This window comes from Oreochromis niloticus, linkage group LG14 (assembly GCF_001858045.2).
Source record: "Oreochromis niloticus isolate F11D_XX linkage group LG14, O_niloticus_UMD_NMBU, whole genome shotgun sequence".
In the NCBI taxonomy this organism is placed as follows: domain Eukaryota; kingdom Metazoa; phylum Chordata; class Actinopteri; order Cichliformes; family Cichlidae; genus Oreochromis; species Oreochromis niloticus.
In genome coordinates this window covers 25,550,200-25,573,900 of record NC_031979.2, presented here as the reverse complement: position 1 = coordinate 25,573,900, position 23,701 = coordinate 25,550,200, and the positions used below count along the sequence as shown (strand labels likewise).

Sequence of the window (23,701 nt, the reverse complement as noted above, 5' to 3'; positions counted from 1 at the left end):
TTATGACACAATGCCACGACCCATAACAGCTTTCTTTGTGTTCATCTCTGGTCTCAACAGGATTATGTAACATTTGGGTCCAAACAGTGTGATCAAGAGTCCAAAACTTGAAGCAAGAATGGCAAATACCTCCACTGCATCTGCAAGATTTCCTGGTGAACTGACATAAGCAGGAACAAAGGCCACCCACACAGCACAGAAGATCAGCATGCTGAATGTGATGAGCTTGGCCTCATTAAAACTATCAGGGAGATTCCTCACCAGGAATGCAATTAGACAACTGAGGAAAGCCAGCACACCAATATAGCCCAATAACACTGCAAAACCAACAGTGGACCCAACTGCACACTCATACACTATCTTGTCATTGTGGTATTGGGTGTTTTTATGTGGAGTTGGAGAGGAAGAGACAAGCCAGGTAGTGCAGATGGCTGCCTGAATAGATGTAAGAAACAGAACTGTTCCTCTCTGCTGCGTAGCACCAAACCACTTCAGACTGGCTCCCCCTCCTGGCTTGGAGGCTTTGAACACAGCCAGCACAACCATGGTTTTTACCAGGATGCATGAGACACACAGCACAAAGCTGATGCCAAATGCTGCATGCCTGAGTTGGCATGTCCACATCCTGGGTCGTCCAATGAACAAAAGTGAACACAGAAAACACAACTTAAGTGACAACAATAGCTGGAAACTAAGTTCTGAATTGTTGGCACGTACTATAGGTGTTGTGCGATGGTAGATAAAGATCCCCAGAACAACAGCACATATAAATGTTCCCAGTAAGGAGGTTGTTGTCAAACAAATACCCAAAGGGTCATGATAGGAAAGAAACTCTGTCTTCTTAGGAATACAGTGGTCACGCTGGGGGTTTGACCAAAAATCCTCTGGACAACTGGTGCACTCCAACGAGCCTGACAAAGAGGGGTTGATGGTGAAATGCATCCTATATTTCACAGAAATTAAATCAATTATGTCATACAGAAAGACAAAGACCTACTGCTCTTGTTAGTGATCTTTCCCTCAGAACAAGGGATGCAGTCAAAACAGCATTCGGGCTCTCTCTTCCTTCTCACCATGTGGGTACCAGGAGGACATCCCTCACTGCATACTGATCGAGGTGGCTATTGAACATAAAAAATAAATATTTATTGCCTGCTACAATTCTATATACTGTAAATGTCAAATAAAAACATATCTAACCTTCTTGGATTCAAAGTTCCAGAAGATTTTGTCTTCATCAAGTATGAGTTCTTCACCTTTGAAAGCTGTCCTTTTAACCTCACCCACATTTTGAACTTTAGTGCTTCCATCAGGGAGCCACAACCAGTTAATAACATCATAAATTGGTACCACATCACCATTCTCATCAAATGACACTTGATCCCCAGATGGAGTGGTGAAGTTTACCCTTTCCATGTAATAAACAAGCTGTTTAAAAAGGATAAAGAATAATTAAATTACTTTTTGCACCAAAAGTAATTATAAAGCAAATGATTTATTCAAAGGTGTTGTGTAAAATTATATCACACCTGCCATGGCTCCAGTGACTGTAAAGTGGCACAGCTGTCCGCACTAAAAGGCCCTCTTCCTGGCTTGCACTGCAGCATATCATCAAGGGAATGTGCAAGAGCATAAACAGCTTTGTACACATTATACTCAGGCCTCAGGTTGGAAATGTCCAAGTACTCAGTGTCAGCATTTCCTAGATCTTCCTGTCCAGTGCATATTGCTCCTCCACCTTCCAGCCAGCCTGCTGGAGCTGGTGCAAATCTGCACTGAAATGTAAATTCCCAAAACTGATTCACCTGAAATATATTGAAAATTATTTGCTACACGTGATGAAAATATATAATTGTTGTGACGACCACAGTAAAAGTGTTCAAGTCTCACCAAGCTATTTCCATAGCTACTGTTGTGATGTAGATCAGGACGTATTTGTAACAGGAATTCCCTGAGCCCTGGTATTTCTCCTCGACGAATGGTGATACCCAGTGTACCACCCAGGTATGGCATAAAGTGAGGTGTTTGGAGCACAGCAGATTCTGCCCAGGCTTCACTGGCTATCCATTGTAGGCCGGTCACATTTTGCCTTACTACCTGTGAATTAAATTAGACCAAATTTATGAAATGATACTATAAGTAGAACTTTTTTAGTGGCATTATTATGCCAATGAAGCAGCTATTCATTTTGTAAATACAATTTATGTAATTGTTTTCTGTACCAATTCAAATAATGCTGTAATACGTGTTTTACATGATATGGTGATTCAGACTTTTGTAACTAGTAATAATTAAAGTGTTTTAAAGCCAAACCTCTTCCAATAGGCTTATCATGCGACTAGGAATTTCAAAGACAATGACAACTCGAGCTGTGGATTTTTTCATCACATTCACAATCCTCCTGAGTTCATCTGTGTCTTTGTCCCAGGGTAAAACCTCAGTGTAGGCCAGGCAACCTTCACCAGACACACTCAGCTCAGACTGAAAGGATCTGGCTGCATGAAGTCCATAATCATCATCAATCACAATCAGACCTGCCCAAGTCCAGCCGAAGTGCTTTAGAATCTGAATCATTGCACGTACCTAAGTGAATACAGATGAAAGGGTAAGGGCATTAAAAAGATAAAAAAAAAAAAAAAAAAAGCTTTTCAGTGTATTATGTGTTTATCAGCATTCACAGAACCGTGTATCGCTGCAATTTAGCTTTTTTCTCTGAGATAATACAGAAATGGAGTGTAATTGTTAAAACTAATTATATTATCATTTCCAACATTTTGATATTCTTGAGTGTTCTCCCTCTTTACACAAATATTGTCTTCTTCAAAAATACTTTTGTGTTTCCATTGTTATTTTGGTGACAAATTTTCACCTGGAAAGCATCACTTGGGATTGTCCTAAAGAAGGATGGATACTTTTGACGGTCACTCAGGCAGGAACATGTGGCAAAATAACTTACCTGTGAAAGATACAGACTGTATATTCGAGAGCTATCCACGTAGAAATAGTGTAACTTTGTCATCATGACTGCATTATTTTTTTTCCAAAAAATGGTTTTACATTTTCAATTATATCAAACTAATCCATGAAAACAGTCACATGGTCAAGCAGAAAACTTACCATAGGTACTCTGTACAAACCTAAGACGTTGGAGATTGCAATAGAATTTGTAGAGGATGAATCACCCACAATCCCTACAACTGGAGGATTTCCAACACATGTATCATCTACTACAATTTGATCCTCTTGGCCACTGGCTAATGACAATGCTCCACGGAATCCAATTCCAAGTTCAAGGCAGTTATCATACAGAGTATATCCCAGAGTCACATTTGGTAGCAGGTTTGAGTTTCTGTTGATCTCATCAATAGCAAACGCCATGGTCTGTGCAAGCTTAAATCCTAGGACATACACACTAAGATAAGAAAAAGTTATTATTGAATAAACAACAAGATTTTTAAAATGTAACATATGTTGCAAAATTACTAATATTATAAACAATTCAACAATAACAATTAAATATATTGTTTAACATTAATAAAAACAGCTGCATTTTTCAAGATACATGCATTTTTTTCTGAATGGTATAGTTATTTTAGATACAAAATATTTTCTTTGAATTACGTTTGATAGTTTTCTTTATCTTTTTCTATTTTTTTTTTTTTTGTAGTTTTTTTCCCTGTCATAGTTACCCATGGCAAGTAGGCTGTTGTGGCTGTGATGTAAAAGACAGATCAGGGATACTTGTAAAGTGGACTTGAAACAGTCCCCCCAGAACCAAATCTCCAGCCTTGTGCATCTCATTTAGATGAAACTGTCCCTGCAGCTGACAGGAAAAAGAAAACTGAAGAGATGATGCACTAGAAGTAACACAGGAATACAGTAAAACAAGCATGACTAAATTGTTTTGCCAAGATGAGCACATGACAGCTTTCTGCATTTTTTACACCAGTCATTAAGTTTTATTGTTTGCCATTCTCTTTTATTGACATGCTGTGTTGTTTAGTTTTGCACACCACCCATCAGAGAAGAAGGCGGAGCATACTTTTCATTTGAGATTGCTTATGTATTCAAGCAACCTTACCAATCAAGGGACTTAAAAGAAGAATACCAAGAATTCATGCTTAATGTCTCAACAATAATAAAAACTTCTATCCATATTTGAATTGAAACAGAAAACACAATAGTTGAGTGGGCAACAAAAATATATGAAAGCGAAGGAGGGTAAAGGGACCACTCTTGGTTTAGATAAATTTATGTTCCTTTTAATCATAACCCATATCCACTGTCATTCTTTATGGGAGTGCCGAAGTCTAGTAGAGTTCTAAGATGGGGACACAGTCCAGCTCCTCCCTAGGGTGCCTCCTGCAAGAGACGAGCCCACAAGAGGGCAGACCCATTTTTATCTCTTCAAGCTGCACCTGACCAGTCTCTGTTGATTAAGGTCCAGCCATCAGGCACACTCCCTCAAACCCCCTTAGCTTTATTTGGTATTGAGATAAAACATTTATTGCATTTTTAGGTCTATGGGGGTTAGGGTTAGATGTAAAAAAAAAAAATGAAAAGTTTGTTTTGGACTTTGCTGTAGCTCTCTTAAATGAATAAAACAAATTAAAGCAATAGCTTTAAATGACGAAAAGGGGTTTGTAGCCTTGTATTTCACATGGGTTACACTCATCAATGGTGACGACATAGTACCTGATGCTTTTTATTTGATGCTGCTAATGTGTCAAGGAACAGAGTATTACACTACTCAAAAAATTAAATGAACAACAATTTGAAAACAGATCAGATCTCACTGGGGGAAATTTAGGGAGAAACTTAGAAGTTGAGGCTGTCTCCCCACTGACCTTAACATTAGTCTATTGAAAGATCGAATGAGCAACACCAGAGACTTCAGTCGACAGAACAGGTGGAAACACAAAACAGTCATTAGGAGGAGCATCATGGTTAGCAGTCTCTGAACTACGAACAACTAGGAGCACGGGGTCGAGTGGCACAGCAACAAAAAAATGAGTCTCTGACCCTGTTAGCTTAGCAGCGGTTGGTCCAAAATCAAAATGCTCAGGCTGAGCATGAGAAAAACAGTCACTTTCACTCACCAACGGGGTTTTCTCAGCATGATGGTGGCATGAACGCCACTTCCTCCAGGAAGAGGGAGGAGGCGATTTGGGCCACAAATCCTCCAGAGGGCTGTGCCCCGAATCCTCCGGTGGGCCAGGCTGAAAATCCTCTGGCACGCCGTGCTGCGGCTGCTGCTCTGGGTGAATGTGCATGGTAGTGATGAGGAAGTCCTGAATAAGAGGATGTAACGAACTGAATCTAACCACGGAAGTCCTGAAATCATCCTCTGTAAACGAAGAGCTATCTCCTACTGGTATTCCTCAATAGGGATTGCTAACTACTCCTGACACAGAAACTCCACCATGTAAATAAGGTCCACCTGGAGCTCAGCGGAGGGATTGTGAACTGCTGGGTCTTTTGTGTTGTCGCGATCCTCTGTCATAAACTGACCCAAATGCAGACTCGTCAAGATAGACAAAAAAGAAAAAGAAAGGTTGAGAAAGTCTCTTAAAGCATCATTTACTAGAGCCTGGATATCAGTGGAGGCATTGGTAAGGCCAAAGTCCATAAACAGATATTCGAAGTACCCTAGCAGGGTGTTAAACGGTGTTTTCTACTCGTCAGGGCCAAACCAGATGTACTCAGGTAGCCAAGGTGTTGAGTGCTGCAGCAACCGTCAACAGCAAGGCAGGGCACATGGCTACAGATAAAGTGGTCTAGCAGATGACTAGCAATGAGGGCGAACCCTTCTGGTGGCTGATTTTTAAGCTCTGGAGGCAACACTTGTGGCCAGTGGAGAGAGCAGTGTTTCTCGAGTGGGCAAGTAGTAGAAAGGCTCACAGCCAACTAGAGTAGGTAAGTGGCCTGATGTGAAGGCACACGTAAGTTACACGTAAGTGATGGATGGGTCCATTCACGGGGTTAAACTTGTGGCCAGAGGAGAAGGCAGATCTTTTTAGTGGGGTGACCCCAGTGAGGAAGACCTGGTGTCCTGGTGAATGGGAATCAGTCTGACCCAGTGTGTTTTGATTAGTTATATATTTGGATTTGTTGGTTTTCATGGTTTTGATTCTCATTATTGTTTTCTGCTTATGTTATATTCTTAGTTTCTAGTCCTTAGGTTTCTGTTACCTCGCTTTCCCTGTGTTCCACGTTTCATGTTCCATGTTCGCTCTGTCTTCCGTGTCAGCCATGTCTCCTTGTCAAGTCTACATCTCCATGCCTTTCTTGTATTTCCTGTTTTACTTTGATGGTCTCATGCACTGTGTTCAGTGTTTTCAGTTTTGCTTCCTCCCTGTCTTGTTATGTCAGATTAGTCCCAACTGTGTTTCCCTCCTGTTTCCTTCCTGTTTCCCATTCCCTCGTCACTCCCTGGTGTATTTAAGCCCTGTGTTTTCCACTGTCCGTTGTCGCGTTATTACCCTTTCTGTGCTGTGTGTTTCCTCCGAGCTCTTGTTTCCGTTGTTTTTTATAGGCCAATAAAAGCTGCCTCCTTTAGTTCATCCCTCCGTGTCGTAAGTCCTGCCCTGCATTTGGGTCCTACATCCTGCCTGCCATAAAGCCAAAATGACAGGATGAGTAAATTAGGCTGAAAAGTGCCCAGACCGCTGACTAATACAAGCTATAAAGATGATGTCAGCCAGCTCAGGTTCTAATGTTGTAAAGGAAGTGTGGATGTAAGACAGCAACACCACATCCTAAACCTGAAATATTGTGGGCTGCTGTATTCTAGATCAGCGGTCACCACCTTTTTTCCACCATGGACCAGTTTAATGTCAGACAATATTTTCACGGACCGGCCTTTAAGGTGTCGCGGATGAATACAACAAAATAAAATGAAAAGGCAAAAACTGTGGTATGTTGTAAATATAATAATAAACCCAAATACACTGTGTAATTGTGTAACTTTATTAGCAGCGAAATGCAGCAACAACACTGAGAGTGACATCTTCCTCTCTGCCCCTTAATGCTCTCTGGTCACTATGGTCAATATTTCTTTAAAATTAAGACACGCAATCACAACACAGGAAAAGACCCAGGGAAACTGAGTTAACAATAAAAAACTATTGTTAACTTGTTAACTATAAATAAAAAATAAAAATAAATTTCACACCCAAGCCTCAGCTCTCGCGGCCTGGTACCAAACAACTCACGGACCGGTACCAATCCGTGGCCTGGGGGTTGGGCACCGCTGTTCTAGATTATCTTGGGGCTAGCTCAAGCACAGAAACTGAAGCTATGAGGATTAGCTCAGACAAAGAAAGCCCAAATTCAGCAGCAGCCAGTACATAACAAACGGTTTTGATGATTTGGCAGCAGGGAAACTGCTACGCCCAGTCACAGGGGAGGCTAGCTCATGTACCAGAAACAGACTCAGGATACACAGTCTTGCTGCTAGCTAGCTCAGGCAATAAAAGCACATTCTCAGTTTTAGGGCAGCAGCAGCAGAGAAAGACTGGAGCAACTCAGCAATATGTCTGTAAAAAAAGGACAGTGATTTTCCCAAATGTAGTGGGGAGGCAGGAGAGATGATGCAATTTTGAAGCAGAAAGGTTGACCATGGCCTGAGTGGCACCTGATTAAGAAGCTGGAGGGTCAGGTGAAACTAGATCTTCAACTTTAAGCCACAAGCCACCCAGCACAAGAGGAACAGAAGAAAAGGGAGTCATTCTGTGGGTATGAGGTAGAAGATTTGATCTCAGGTAAGGGGAGATAATCAAACTGAAGGTATGTAGTTGCCCCTTTGCATAGAGCACCATCCAACCAACCATCCAATGTTTGTCAGAAGCCAGCATGGTGCGCAACAGTCAGCATAGAAAATGAGACCTTTCTCTCCCCAGCCACTTGCTTAAGTTCATCCATGGGGACTCTGAACCCTTCACTGGCAAACACTGGTGAGTTTGCCAATGAAGACCTAAATTATTCAGAAAAGGCTTGGGAAAAAGAGTTGTCTTAATATGAAACCCAAATTGAGCTCTTTGGTATCAACTTGACCCGCTTGTGGTGGTTTGGCCAGATGCTGGTCGTGTGTAAAAATAACTCAGTTGTTTGGTGGTGGCTATCGCGGCGCTTCCTCAGATTCAGTAAAATTAGCAAGTGGTGGAGACCAGCAGGTGGATAAGAGAAAGGGAGGCAGGAGGAGGAGAGAGCCGAGGCAGCCGCCGGTCCGAGTATCAGGTGAACTGAACTTCAGGTAAGAAGTTATGACCTGCAGTCTATCTCGATCAGATATAAACCAAGTTTAGGTGGAGTTTATTTTTGTTGTGCTGACTTTTTACAGTCAGTTACAATAACTCGTACTGCGTGCTAGCTAGCATGACGGCGTTTCTATATAGGTGGGTAGGTGCTTTGATGTTGGTGATACCATAGTGAACTGTATTTTATTCATAAGGTTAGTTGGTAGAGTTGCCTGTAAAAAGACGGAATCATCCCTCATTCAGAGGAAATATTACGCATTTCGTATTAAGGTGAAAAGGAACACAGTTTGTCTCGTACTTTAGCTAGAATGAAAAAAAGACACAAAGCTGGATTTATTCTGTCGTTACGCTGCACAGCTGCCTCTTCTCCTCTCATTCTCCCCCCACCTCCTCCCTCTCCTGTTGCTACTTCAATCATGAAATGATCAATGATCAGCTGATCGGCTTTTCTCTCGTGTTTGTTTATTTGCGCCAGAAAGAAGAAACCAGCGGATGTCGCGCTAAACAACAGCAGCACGTTTAAGCTTGATCAGCTGTTGTTAGAATTTATTTAATATTACTTTCTAGTATCAGCTGATGTTTGCTGGAGCCACAGCTGTAAAAGCTGCTGGTCATGATGGTTTGTATATCTGGTGAGAGGGAAACATGAAGATGAAACTAGGAGATGTCCTTACTGAATCATCAGAGCTGAACAGGTGATGGAGAAACCGGTTTACCTTTTAGGTGACATGAATAAGTTGAAGGGAAGTTATGAACTGTTTCTGAGAGAAAAATAACACCAGGATCCTTTTCTAAGTAGCTGACAGCCGGTAACTGAGCAGGGGCGGATCTAGCAAAGTTTTGCCAGGGGGCCAGGTAGGGCATTAACAGGGAAAGGGGGGCACAAAGAAATACTCACATGACATAAAATGTGTCACCCAAAAATAAATTGAACTGTAATATATCTAATGCTCCACATCATTTTATACAAGATCGTGAATTTTGGGCCCAATTTTTACCAATGTGGGCCTTCACAACCAATGCTCAAACATTTTGATGAATGTTTACCCATCTTCACAATTTGTTGCTTGTTGTTTAAATAACTATTCACCTATCTAATGGCATTTCCAATTTATTAAATAATATCTGGTCAATTGCATCAAAAGCTTTTTTCAAGTTTTAAGATTCAATGTATTATTGTAGGGTCTACCTTACAATATAAAGGCCTTGAGGCAACTTTTTTGTGATTTGGCGCTATGTAAATGAAATTGAATTGAATTAAATTGAATTGAATTGAAGTTGATAAAAGCTCTGGCTGTGTACTTTCTTTGATCAATACAATGTTTTGTGTTTATGTGTGTAGCCAGTCTCTATTATGTGAACGACGATGTCCACTGTATGCAGGATGGTGAAGGCGGAACATCCCCCTCTGATGTATTTTTAATATATTAAGTCAAGGTTTATGAGAATATAGAAATTTGTTAGAAGATGCAATAAACACTAATCAGTATATGTTTATAGGAACAATATTTAATTTCATTTTGTTCTATTTTTCAACTGTATCAAGAAAAACAATTACAGTAGAATAAATCAAAATATTAGCACATTTGCAGTCATTTAACACCAGCACAGAGATTTAAAAGGAATATTAAATTCATTTAAATATAGGATTTTTATTATTTTTTTCTGTCTATACTACAAAGAGAAGATGTGCTGATCTTTCTTTTATTAGCTGACATTTTATGACCCAATGCCACGGCCCATAACAGCTTTCTTTGTGTTCATCTCCGGTCTCAACAGGATTATGTAACATTTGGGTCCAAACAGTGTGATCAAAAGTCCAAAACTTGAGGCCAGGATAGCAAATACCTCTACTGCATCTGCAAGATTTCCTGGTGAGCTGATATAAGCAGGAACAAAGGCCACCCACACAGCACAGAAGATCAGCATGCTGAATGTGATGAGCTTGGCCTCATTAAAACTATCAGGGAGATTCCTCACCAGGAATGCAATTAGACAACTGAGGAAAGCCAGCATGCCAATATAACCCAATAACACTGCAAAACCAACAGTGGACCCAACGGCACACTCATACACTATCTTGTCATTGTGGTATTGGGTGTTTTTATGTGGAGTTGGAGAGGAAGAGACAAGCCAGGCAGTGCAGATGGCTGCCTGAATAGATGTAAGAACTAGAACTGTTCCTCTCTGCTGCATAGCACCAAACCACTTCAGACTGGCTGCCCCTCCTGGCTTGGAGGCTTTGAACACAGCCAGAACAACCATGGTTTTTACCAGGATGCATGAGACACACAGCACGAAGCTGATCCCAAATGCTGCATGCCTGAGTTGGCATGTCCACAGCCTGGGTCGTCCAATAAACAGCAATGAACAAAGGAAACACAACTTAAGTGACAGTAATAGCTGGAAACTAAGTTCTGAATTGTTGGCACGCACTATGGGTGTTGTGCGATGGTAGATAAAGATCCCCAGAACAACAGCACATATAAATGTTCCCAGTAAGGAAGTTGTTGTCAAACAAATACCCAGAGGGTCAAGATAGGAGAGGAACTCTGTCTTCTTAGGAACACAGTGGTCACGCTGGGGGTTTGACCAAAAATCCTCTGGACAACTGCTGCACTCCAAGGAGTCTGATACAAAAGGGAACATTGGTGAAATGCATATTATTTTTCATAAAAATTAAATTGAATATGTCATGCAAAAAGAAAAATACATACTGCTCTTATTAGTAATTTTCCCTTCAGAACAAGGGATGCAGTCAAAACAGCATTGGGGTTTCCCCTTCTCTCTCACCATGTGGGTACCAGGAGGACAGCTCTCACTGCATACTGATCGAGGTGGCTGTAGGATGAAATTAAATATTAGCCTTTACACCGATATATACTAGATGTGGCAAAAGTTAAATCTAAAAAAACATATCTAACCTTCTTGGATTCAAAGTTCCAGAAGATTTTGTCTTCATCAAGTATGAGTTCTTCACCTTTGAAAGTTGACCTTTTAACCTCACCCACATTCTGAACTTTGGTGCTTCCATCAGGGAGCCACAACCAGTTCATCACATCATAAATTGGCAATGCATCACCATTCTCATCAAATGACACTTGATCGCCAAACGGAGTGGTGAAGTTCACCCTTCTTAAGTAATAAACCAGCTGTTAAAAAGGGATGCATAACAAGTAAATTACTTTTGCTGTTTTTACAATACTCAGCTGTAGCTTTCCAGCTGCCAGCCTCACATACACAACAATGACAACAACTTCAGTCAGAACCCAGTACAGACTTAAATGCAATAGAGGTGTGATGAGCTGCTGCAGCTCTGGTGTGTCAGCCTCCCTAAAGTGGCACCACAAATCATGCCCCACCACATACCCCTATGGCCTGACTGAGGCTGGGGAGCCATCCAGCTGACTCCTCCTCCCACACACAATTTTGCATGAGTAGGTGAGAAAATCAACCACAACCGGTGGAATCCCCAGCCCCCACCCCAGCGACATGGATGTTTGAATCCGTGGGCTCACTGTGGGGCGTGGACCAGACTGGCGGCTCACAGGTGGCTTGACAGGTGGCCAGCGCACAGGACCAGACGAGGCAGGACCAGCATGTGCCCTGACCTCCAGCGAAGAGGACGCGGACACCGCTGGACCGGATGGCATGGCGACCTACAGCTCCAGCAGAGCAGGTCCTCCCCAGCGCTGTCCACCGGGTCAGGTTGAGCAGGTAAGTGAGCAGGCGGTAAAATTGGAGGTTGCTCAGCTGCCCTCCTCCGGGGAACAGGAATGAGTAAAGACATCTGCCGGGCACTAGCCGCTCACACCAAAGCAGTGGGTACAGGTGCAGAGGTAGGCTGTGTCTTGCCGGGTCTCACCCTGGGGACCAGCATGGTGCCAGAACAGATCGGACAGCAGCCACTCACATGCAGTCGAGGGACGTCAGTAAGGGCAGCGGTGGTAGTGGCCAAGACCCGATCTGAGCTGCCAGACTATCTATCAACTGCATACGGCAGTGGGATCTGTCCTGCAGCTGTTTCAACTGCCGGTGAAACACCGCTACCTGCTCCCTCGGCGTAGCCGGGAGCTTGGCCACCACAACCTGGCTGGCCTGGTCGCGGTTCCACCATGCCCCAATACTGGGTTTTGATACCACTGTAAACGATGCATGGTTGACCCGACCACATTGTCACACTTTTATTTCCAGTTGCTGTTTTTACAATACTCAGCTGCAGCTTTTCCAGCTGCCAGCTGCCACAACGACAATAACTTCAGTCAGGACCCTGTACAGACTTAATGCAGAGGAGGCGTGATGAGCTGATGCAGCTCCGGTATGTCAGCCTCCCGGCAGCGGCGCCACATACCATGCCCCGCCCCCACCCCCACCCGTCATTAAATAAAGAAGTCTATATTAAATCGGCAGTAATGCTTTATACATACAAGCTTCTGATCTAAATATATTAACTGCTCATTTTTTATGGGTGTCAGCATACCAAACTAACTCAATTGACTCAGACCCGAAGTTCTTCAAATGAAAAGTCAAAAATGTATTTACAATCACCAGGTAAAATATATCCAAACTGTGGGGGTTGGGATATCCAGGGATCCATGGATAGGAGGGGGAAAAGGTCCATACAGAGCGTCTTAATCACACACACCATGCACCTTTCCAGTGTCACTGGATTAAGTGTCACTCCACACTCCACAACTCCGAAACTGGGAGTATGGAAAATCCATTTAGCTCACACCAGCTTTTTAATAGTTAATATTATGACATTGTATTTAGTTTTACATGGTAAACTCTATCCTGAAAGTAATTGTAAAGCAAAGAATTTATAAACAGAATGTAAAATTATATCAGACCTGCCATGGCTCCAGTGACCGCAAAGTTGCACAGCTGTTCCCACTGAAAGGCCCTCCTCCTGGTTTGCACCCCAGTATGTCATCAAGGGAATATGCCAGTGCATAAACAGCTTTGTACACATTATACTCAGGCCGCAGATTAGAAACATCCAAGAATTCATTGTCCACATTTTCTAGATCTTCCTGTCCAGTGCATAGTGCACCTCCACCTTCCAGCCAGCCTGCTGGAGCTGGTGCAAATCTACACTGAAATGCGAATTCCCAAAACTGGTTCACCTGAAATAATTTTTTATTGTTTTTTACAAATGATGGAAATTGTTCCAACTACTACATTATAAACTTTAACTCTCACCATACTATTTCCATAGCTGTTATTGTGATGTAAGTCAGGACGTATTTGTAACAAGAATTCCCTGAGTCCTGGTATCTCGCCTCGACGAATAGCAATACCCAGTGTACCACGCAGGTATGGCATAAGCTGAGGTGTTTGGAGCACAGCAGCTGCTGTCCAGGCTTCACTGGCCATCCATTGTAGGCCAGTTAGATTTTGCCTCACTACCTGTGAAATAGATTACACCATATTCTATGAAAAGATATTGTAACTACAACTTGTTTAGTGACATTATCATGCTATTTAAGCTATAATTCATCTTTTAAATAAATTCTGCATGAAGTTTTCTGTAATCATTCAAATAATGATCTAATAAATATTTTACACAATACCATGATTCAGACCTTTGTAATTAATAATAACTGGATTGTTTTAAAGCCAAACCTCTTCCATAAGGTTTATCATGCGACTGTAATGTTCAAAGACAATGACAACTCGAGCTGTGGATTTTTTCATCACATCAACAATCCTCCTGAGTTCTTCTGTGTCTTTGTCCCAGGGCAAAACCTCAGTGTAGGCCAGGCAACTTTCACTTAAAAGACTCAGCTCAGATTGAAAGGATCTTGCTGCGTGAAGTCCATAATCATCGTCACTGACAAGCAGACCTACCCAAGTCCAACTGAAATGCTTCAAAATCTTAATCATAGCACGTACCTAAGTGTAAGTGCAGAGACAAGAACAATTTTCCACATGATTATTACACCTTTATGGTAGCAAATTAGCTTTGTTCATAACAAAGTAAAACTGGAACTGAAAAAGCATTTTAGTATCATTGTATGCATATTGTTGCAAAGTAGGCAATTTCTTTAACCAAAACGTCTTTGTTGACAACAAAAACAATTGTTGACAGATTTTCACCTGGAAAGCATCACTTGGGATTGTCCTAAAGAATGATGGGTATTTTTGATGGTTACTCAGGCAGGAACATGTGGAAAAATAACTCACCTGAAAGATACAGACTACAGATTGTACCGATATTGATGTACAGATGTCTTAACTTTGTCATGTTACTTCAAGTGTCTTTAAATTTGCAATTAAATTAAAATAATCCAAGAAAACTGTTACATGGTCAAACAGAAAACTTACCATAGGTACTCTGTACAAACCTAAGACGTTGGAGATGGCAATAGAATTTGTAGAAGATGAATCACCCACAATCCCTATGACAGGAGGATTTCCAACACATGTACTCTTTAATATAATTTTCTTTTCTTGACCACTGGCCAATGACAGTGCTGCACGAAATCCAATTCCAAGTTCAAGGCAGTTATCATACAGAGTATATCCCAGAGTCACATTAGGTAGCAGGTTTGAGTTTCTGTTGATCTCATCAATAGCAAAGGCCATGGTTTGTGCGAGCTTAAATCCTAGGGCATAAACACTAAGAAAAGAAAAATTTAACTGAAAAATACATTTTCATCAAGATAGATTTTCAGATAAGATACTTTACTGCAACATGTGGCAAAATTAGTTATCATTAAAAAACATTATAAACAATTAAGGAAACTGAATAACAACAATTAACAAGATATTTTCATGACAAATAATATAGATGCACCATACAAGATACATGTATTTATCTTGAATAATAACAAATCAGAAAGTAAAGTTACTATAAATTACAATCTCATATTTCCTTTGCACTGATTTCCATTTCCCTTTTTTTCCCCAGCCATACTTACCCATTACAAGTAGGCTGTTGTGGTTTTGAAGTAAAAGACTGAATAGCAACACTTGAAAAGAAGTGGATTTGAAACAGTCCCCCTAGAACCACATCACCAGCCTTGTACATCCCATTTAGATCAAACTGTCCCTGTAACTGACATGAGAGAGAAAACTGTGAAGAGGATATGACCGAGGAAAAGTAGCAAGACAGCAAAACAAGCAAGAGCAAATTGGTTCTCAAAGCTGAGCACATGACAGCTTTCTGAATCACTGATCCCAGTCATTAGGTTTTATTTCAATGCCTTTCCTTTGTCTTTTATTGACTTTTTGTGTTGTTTTGTTCTTGCACACCAACCATTAAGGAAGAAGGATAAGAGTGGGCGGGGCCTAAAAGACGAAATTATTTTTGTAGTTTTGTATCCATATGCAGTTAAGTACTACTGTGAGTCAATTAGGTATGACCCCCCCCCCCACCACCACCACCACACACACACTTGATTGACATCATAAAATTTTTATTTGTGTTTTATTATTTACTTATTTTTATTCATTATTACATTTATCAAGTGATATAAAGCAAGAATGAAGACCAAAACGTATACAGTCATATTTCATGCATAGCAAGGTTCATGCTCAAAAACTCCATATTAAAAACTTCAAGTCCAAATCGCATTTGAAACGGAAAATAAAACCATTTAGAGTGTCAAAAAAATTTAGTTGCTTTGTAAGAAGCTGACTGTAAAGGGAAGACAAGACTGGAAAAGTTAGGGGGAAGACTATGCTGATGGATGTCAAAGGGATGGTTCATTTCAGAAGGACAACCTGTAGGTAGAACAGGGGAGAGGAATCTCTCTGAAAGTTGAGCAGATGTTCAGTAGTAATGATGAAAAGTCATTTGAATCTAAACCAGATGCACTCAGGAAGCCAAGGTGTCAGAGACCGTCAATGGCTACAGATAAAGTGGTCTAGCAATGAGGATGAACCCTTCTGGTGGCTGATTTTTAAGCTCTGGAGGCAACACTTGTGGCCAGTGGAGAGGGCAGTGTTTTGAGTGGTGAAGTAGTAGAAAGGCTCACAGCAAAACAGAGTAGGTAAGTGGCCTGATGTGAAGGCAGAGTTACATATAGGTGATGGACGGGTCCATTCATGTGGTTAAACTTGTGGCTAGCAGAGAAGGCATATGTTCTCATGGGGGTAAACCCAGTGAGATCGACCTGGTGACCAACAGTAAATGGGAATCACTCTAGTGGCAAGGATGGAAAGTGAACCCAATAGTTCTGTAGCCCAGCTTTAAACCTGGAAGAGTAAACAAGGCTGAAAAGTGGCCAGACCGCTGAGGTCAAATACAAAGTACAAAGATTTTTCCAGGCAGCTCAGGTTCTAATGTTGGAAAGGATGTGGGGATGTAAGACTGCAGGAACACAACCTGAGCCTGAAATACTGTGGTATTATTCGAGATTATCTTGGGGCCAGCTCAGACATAAAAACTTTAGCTATAAGGCTATAAGGACAACCTCAAACAAAGAAAGCCCAAATTTAGCCAGTACACAAAAGACACAAGAAACAGTTTCACTGAGTTGGCAGCAGGGAAACTGCTACGGGGAAGACAGCAAAAAGGGGGGATTCGCACAGGAGTAAGCTAATCATCACACAGTAAAACAGTTGTCTGTGGAAGACTGGGAACTCCCATCGTTTTAAAGCGTATTTCTATTATGAGTTAAAAGTGCAATAGAAATACATTTGACTTATGAAACATGAAACTCTGAAACAGTTCCTGGAGTAGCCAGCACAGGATCAGGACACCCAGTCATAGGAGAGGGTAGCTCGTGCACCAGAAAAAAACTCAGGATACACAATCTCAGGGCTAGCTAGCTTAAACGTATATTAAACGTACATTCTCAGTTTTGGGTACCTGCCGCTGAGAAAACATGGAGCAGCTCAGCAATGTGTCAAAAAAGGACAGCGATGCTTCCACCAAATGCTACCATGAAATTCTACCACCCCCCACATTCAACCATAGCTGTGGAAACATAATTTGGGGGTGTTTTTCAGCTAAGAGGATATGGTGTGTAGACGCATTGGTTGACTCTAAAGGGTTAAGGTAATGAAGTGTCTTAGCCACTATCCAGAATAAGTTCTAGAGAAAATGTGGAGAAAGCTGAAACCTCTGAACCTAAAGCATTTAGAGAATTCCTGTAAAGATGAGTGAGGCAAAATCCCTCATGACATGTGTGCAAACCTAGTGACTTACTAAATTGTACTATTGTGATTGCCAACAAGGGTTTTTCCACCAAGACCTAAGCCATGGGGATCAAATACTTTTTTCACTCTCTGACATGCAAATCAATTTATGACTTTTAAGTAATGTGTTTTCTGGATTGTAAGTTTGCTCGCTTCTTTGGAAGAAAGCAAATTTACAAATTCAGTAGTGATATATAGGCTGAGTCCCTCTTGAATGACTAGAATCCTCACCCAATCTCTCAAGGACAGCACAGCCCACCTTTGGAGGAGACTTATTTTCACCATTTGTATCTGCAGTCTCATTCTTTTGGTCAATACCCAGATCTTCGTGAACATAGGTAAGGGTCACAGCATAGATTGACTTGCAAAATCAACAGGTTTGCTGTCTTTCTTCACTCTCTTCATCACCAATGGAGTGTCACCATAGCTGCAGACATGACCCCAATCTGTCTATCAGTTAATAGACAGGGTGAGTCCACACTCTTGAACAAGACCCCAAGATATTAAACTCCTCCACTTTTGGCAGCAACTCGTCCCTTACTTAGATGGGCACTTCAGGGTTTGCCCGCTGAAAACCATTGCCTCTAACTTGGAGAAGTTGATTCTCATTCCTTCCACTTCAAATGTTGCTGCAATGCTGACAACCACCCCAGTATGAGCTGAGACCACAACCCAATGAGGCCAACAGAACCACATCTTTTGCAGAAAATAGAAACAAAAGCCTGAAATGACCAAAGCAAGAACCTTCTTCCACTTGTCCATACAAATCTGTGTCCCTGGCAAAGTCCAAATCCTATTAAGAATGAGTCTGACTTGCTGACAATATCAAACAAGCTCTCAAAGCCCTTCACCTTTGTTGTCCACTCTCCACTATTGATGGATAGTGGACAGGTACCAACTAACTTGGAGCTAGAGCTTAGTGAAGCAACTTCAACAATGGAGGTATGGAAGGTGGTCTAGTTGGACTTACTTTCCTGAGCCTCCCTCTCAAGATTGTTGAAATTTTGCTGGAGGTAGGGATTAAAGATCTTGTAAAGTGCCGTTACTGCCAGATGCTCCCAGCAGACCCTAACTATATGCTTGGGCATCCCAAGCTTGTCCATCACAGAGACAGGCTTGGGACAAAATACAGAGACAAGACTGGACACAGAAGGGAATTGGAAGTGTACAAACTTGGCTTTTACTTTTTCATAATACTCTCTTTGACCAGTGTTGGGGAGTAACGGAATACATGTACCAGTGTTACGTATTTAAAATACAAAATATGAGTAACCTTATTTCGTTACAGTTACTGTTTAAAAAGGTGATATTCAGAATAAAGTTACTTTGTTGAAATAAATGGATTACACAGCGTTCTTTTCCTGTTTCATATGTTAGGCTATGCCCTGTCTATTTTTGGCAATTCCACACCGGTGGAACCCCAAACAAAACATGCATTAAGAGGCTCTAATGCCTGGGTCTCAATCTCGCGGCCCATGTCACCTCTACTAGCAGCCCGAATAATGACTTGAAGAAATATTTTTAAAGAATATTATTAAAAAAATTATTTAATATGAAGGCAATAGGCCAGGGGTCAGCAACCTTTAACACCCAAAGAGCCATTTGGACCCAGTTTCCACGGAAAAGAAAACACTGGGAGCCGCAAATACTTATTGACATCTAAAATGAAAATAACACTGTTATTGTTTTTTTTACCTTTTATATAAACAACTAAAGTGTGTTGCTTATGAAATCCATGAAGTGCTACAGAGAAATCTAAATTTTATTTATGTAATGAACGCATTTTAAACTCCATACTTGGCCTGCCTAGGGTTGAAAATCTCGATAAGTGTACGGCATTTCTGCGGGTATGGTTTATGCGAATGTGACGCTTATTTTGAGCGATGAAAAATAATAACATATAATTTTATATTTATATTTCAAGATCACAATAATCTTCCAATTTAGAACTACAAGTTAAAAAAGAACTAACACAAATAAAATACACTTCAGTTAAATACTTATAAATTTTTTTTTTCAAAGCACGTGGAGCTGCAGTATAAGGACTAAAGAGCTGCATGCAGCTCCGGAGCCGCCTGTTGCTGACCCCTGCAATAGACAGAGTGTTACAGACATCGCCCTAAAGAATGTAGCCTCATGCGTAGTATATTCCATGCTGCAGAAAGAATGGACTGCCATACCCATTATGTGTCTGTGAGCACGAGGGAGGGAGGAAGAAAAAGAGAGTCGAAAAGTACGAGTTGTCACCAACCAGAAACGGGAGATGGAAACATGTATATATAATAACAACCACTGCAGCCAAAAAGAGTGCCTGACAAGCCCAGTGGTAAGAAAGCTATTAAGACTCAACTGCACACTGTGTTAGTGTTTTCCTCCAAAACAATAGGTTCTGTTGTAGCAGCCTTTCAACACCTCTCTCTGTCTCTCGCTAGCAAAGTTGACCCAGACAACAAAGTAAAACTAGTTTTGGCTACGAGCCCAACATGGAATCCCACGTATTAGCCAGAGGTCCCTTTACTACGGTTCGGAGCCGCGGACCTGTTTTATGCATGCACAGAATAGTTTTCTATACGAGATTGCTGCAAAAACTGCAGCCTTACCTAATTTCCACCGCCTTTGACAAATGACCCAGCACACACAGCGTTACAAGTTAAATGATGCAAATGTTTATTCACAGTTGATTTTTAATTCTATTTTCAATTCAATTCTGTTCAACTCAATTAAAATCAGTTTTATTTATACAGCTCCACATCACAAAAACAGTCACCTCAAGGCATTTTATATTGCAAGGTTGTCATGGTTCTGGGACATTGTAACCCAGCTTTTTGAGTTTCTGATGTTTTGTTGTCATTTTGTATTATGGTTTATCATTTAAGATTCATTTAGTAGTTTATTCTATTTTCTTTTCTCGTACATTTAGACTCTCCTTGTGTCTTTGTCGTGTGTCCCTCACTGTGTGTCTGTGTTTCTGTGCGTTTGTGTCAGTCCTTGTGTCTTGTTTCCCTCTTCTGTTCCCATGTTTCTCTCCCTATGTGTCATGCCATTTCCCCTGAGTGTCATGTCTTCTGTGTCACGTTGTTGTTGTGTTATGCTTTCATGTGTGCTCTCTTGTGTCCCCTTGGCTCCTGTGTCATGCAGTATATGAAGTGATCTATGATTTAAATGATTTAACAAACACTTCTAGATACATTTGATTGCACAGTTGATTTTGTGGTCTACACAATAATGAAAAATGTAATCTGGTATAGTCTCCATTTTAACATTATTTATCATCACATTTACACAAGATCATGAGTTTTGGGCCCAATATTCACGCAGATGGGACTCTGTGGGACAACCATTGCTCAAAAATTTTGATGATTGAGCATTGGTTTGATTCATAAGTTGTCACTTGTTTATTAAATAACTCTTTACCCAGTCCAGTGCCACCTCTCTAATCGCATACCTTTCCACTTTATCAAAAAATATCTGTTCAAATGTGTCAAAAATTTTCTTCTACTTAATTTTTTTGTGTTTATGTGTGTGCCCACTCTTGAGCAATTTACATAAAATGCAATTAGATGAAAAACGATATCCACTTTATTCAAGCTGGTGAAGGGGGAAGATCCACCTCCTATGTATTTTTAATGCATTAATTCAAAGTTCATGAGGATGCAGAAATTTGTTGGATGATGTAATTGAACACTAATCAGTATGCATTTAAAGGAACAATATTTTTTTAAATTAAATAAACAAAAAAAATCAACAATCTGTATGTTTAAATTGGGGTTAAATTTCACGAGTAAGCATCAACGAGTAGGTAATTACATATTAAGAGTATGATTAGTGTGTACTGCATCTTAAAAAATAAATGAAAGTAGAATGGATCACAGTATTTGTACATTTGCAATCACGTGACACTAGCGCCAAGATTTAAAAGGAATATTAAATTGATTTAAATATCAATCAAAATCAACAATCTGTATGTTTAAATCGGGGTTAAATTTCGCCAGTAAGCATCACAGAGTCAGTAATTACATATTACTGACTCATGAATGAATCATGATATTTGTACATTTAATGTACATTTTTGTACATTTGTACATATAAAGCAGCCAGGTATGACCTCTGAAAGTCCATAAAAAAAGGCCAGAAAGGACTACAGGGACAAAATGGAGTCCAGCTACCACAGCTTTGACACCAGGCAACTGTGGAATGGACTGCGCTGCATCACTGACTACAAGAAGGTCAACACAGTCAGTGTTCAGCCCACTGCATCTCTGGCAGACGAGCTTAACAATTTCTATGCTCGTTTTGACGCAGACAACAGAGAGCAGATCCTCTACCCTCAGGAGGACAGTGAGGCTGCAACTTTAAGTCTGAAAACAGAAGCTGTGAGATGGACCTTTAAAACGGTCAATCCTCACAAAGCTCCAGGACCGGACGGCATCCCAGGCCGGCTACTCAGAGTGTGTGCAGACGAGCTGGCAGAGGTGTTCACCAACATCTTCAACCTCTCCCTGAGGCAGTCAGTGGTCCCCACATCCCTCAAAACATCCACCATCATTCCCGTTCCCAAAAAATCAGTGGTCTCCTGTCTGAATGACTACCGTCCTGTTGCACTGACATCCGTCATCATGAAGTGCCTGGAGCGGCTGGTCAAAAGTCACATCTGCTCCTCCCTCCCTGACACACTGGACCCTCTTCAGTTCGCCTATCGGACAAACAGAGCCACAGAGGATACCATCGCCCTGGCAACGCACACCACCCTCACTCACCTGGAAAAAGGGAATACATATGCAAGGATGCTCTTCATCGACTACAGCTCAGCATTTAACACCATCATCCCCTCAAAACTTGCCACGAAGCTCGTCGACCTTGGCTGGGAACACCAATCTGCAGATAGATTCTAAACTTCCTCACAAACAGGCCCCAGGTGGTGAGAGTTGGTAAGCACACCTCCTCAACACTCATCCTAAACACAGGTACGCCACAGGGTTGTGTGCTTAGCCCCCTCCTATGTTCCCTGTTCACACACGACTGTGTTGCTAAACATGAGTCCAACATCATCATCAAGTTTGCGGATGACACAACCATCATAGGCCTCATCACAGACAATGATGAGACAGCCTATAGAGAGGAGGTGATGGCACTGTACGAGTGGTGTCTGGAAAATAACCTGACTCTCAACATCAGCAAAACCAGAGAAATGATAGTGGACTACCGGAAACGACCAGTCAGGGAACACCAGCCCATCCACATCAACGGTGTCAAGGTCGAAAGGGTCAGCAGCTTCAAATTCCTTGGAGTCAACATCACCGAGGACTTCTCCTGGACCCTTCACACAGACACTGCTATCAGAAAAGCTCGCCAGCGGCTTTACTTCCTGAGGAGGCTGAGGAAGTTTGGCATGAACACCAACATCACCTCAAATTTCTACAGGTGTGCAATCGAGAGCTTGCTGACGAGTTGCATTACAGTTTGGTACGGAAGCTGCTCTGCCAGCAGCCGTAAATCACTACAGAGGGTGGTGAAGGCAGCAGAGCACATCACTGGCATGAGGCTTCCTGCCATTCAGAACATTTATCTCCAGCGATGCCTCGGTAAAGCACACAGCATCATCAAGGACCACAGCCACCCAGCACATCAGCTGTTCTCCTTGTTACCATCTGGCAGACGTTACAGGAGTCTGTCTGCTCGGACTACAAGACTTAAAAACAGTGTATACCACCAAGCCATACGACATCTCAACCACAACAGTTAAACACACACAGCACACTCCACAGGACGCACTCAGAAGCTACCCTGCAGCTTCACAAGTACTCTGTTTAATCTGCACTGGTCACTCCACTTTATTGTTATTGATATTTATATTTAAAAGTGCAATACTGTAATTTTCTGCTGCTCATTCCTGTGCAATATCCCATCTGCCCCCCCGTCATATTTCTTTTCAAGATTTTCTTATTTAATCACTAGTGTACATATATTTATATTTATAGATACATATATATTTAGTCGTCTTTTCTCTTTTACCACGTCTCTCTAATATTTTGCTCTTTACTATTTTTCTATTTATTTTTTTATTATTTTATTTTATTTTATTATATTTTCTTCTATTGTACCATGCTGCTGAGTGACTGCTGCTCGTCAAACACATTTCATTGCAATGTTGACCCTGTGCTAACTTGCATATGACAAATAAAACTGAAACTGAACTGAACATTTGCAGTCATGTGACACTAGCACCAAGCTTTAAAAGGATTTAAAAGGAATATTAAATTTATTTAAATACACATTTTTTTCTGCCTGGAGAAAAA

At 41.3% G+C, this 23,701-nt stretch overlaps 2 protein-coding genes across 2 annotated transcripts; both read right to left on the bottom strand.

Moving 5' to 3' along the window:
* LOC100705093 (extracellular calcium-sensing receptor) lies at positions 1-4,002 on the bottom strand. The gene is made up of 9 exons (XM_019367240.1): positions 3,690-4,002; positions 3,118-3,412; positions 2,870-2,956; positions 2,314-2,583; positions 1,891-2,097; positions 1,530-1,805; positions 1,201-1,428; positions 998-1,121; positions 1-911 (listed from the first exon to the last, which is right to left on the bottom strand). The coding sequence occupies exons 1-9, from the start codon at positions 3,935-3,937 to the stop codon at positions 1-3; spliced, it is 2,646 nt and encodes an 881-aa protein (XP_019222785.1). The 5' UTR covers positions 3,938-4,002.
* A 5,975-nt stretch (positions 4,003-9,977) lies between these two features.
* Positions 9,978-15,417, bottom strand: LOC109204975 (extracellular calcium-sensing receptor-like). The gene is made up of 9 exons (XM_019367241.1): positions 15,182-15,417; positions 14,586-14,880; positions 14,358-14,444; positions 13,884-14,153; positions 13,461-13,667; positions 13,109-13,384; positions 11,183-11,410; positions 10,976-11,099; positions 9,978-10,888 (listed from the first exon to the last, which is right to left on the bottom strand). The coding sequence occupies exons 1-9, from the start codon at positions 15,415-15,417 to the stop codon at positions 9,978-9,980; spliced, it is 2,634 nt and encodes an 877-aa protein (XP_019222786.1).
* Between the last annotated feature and the right edge of the window lie 8,284 nt (positions 15,418-23,701).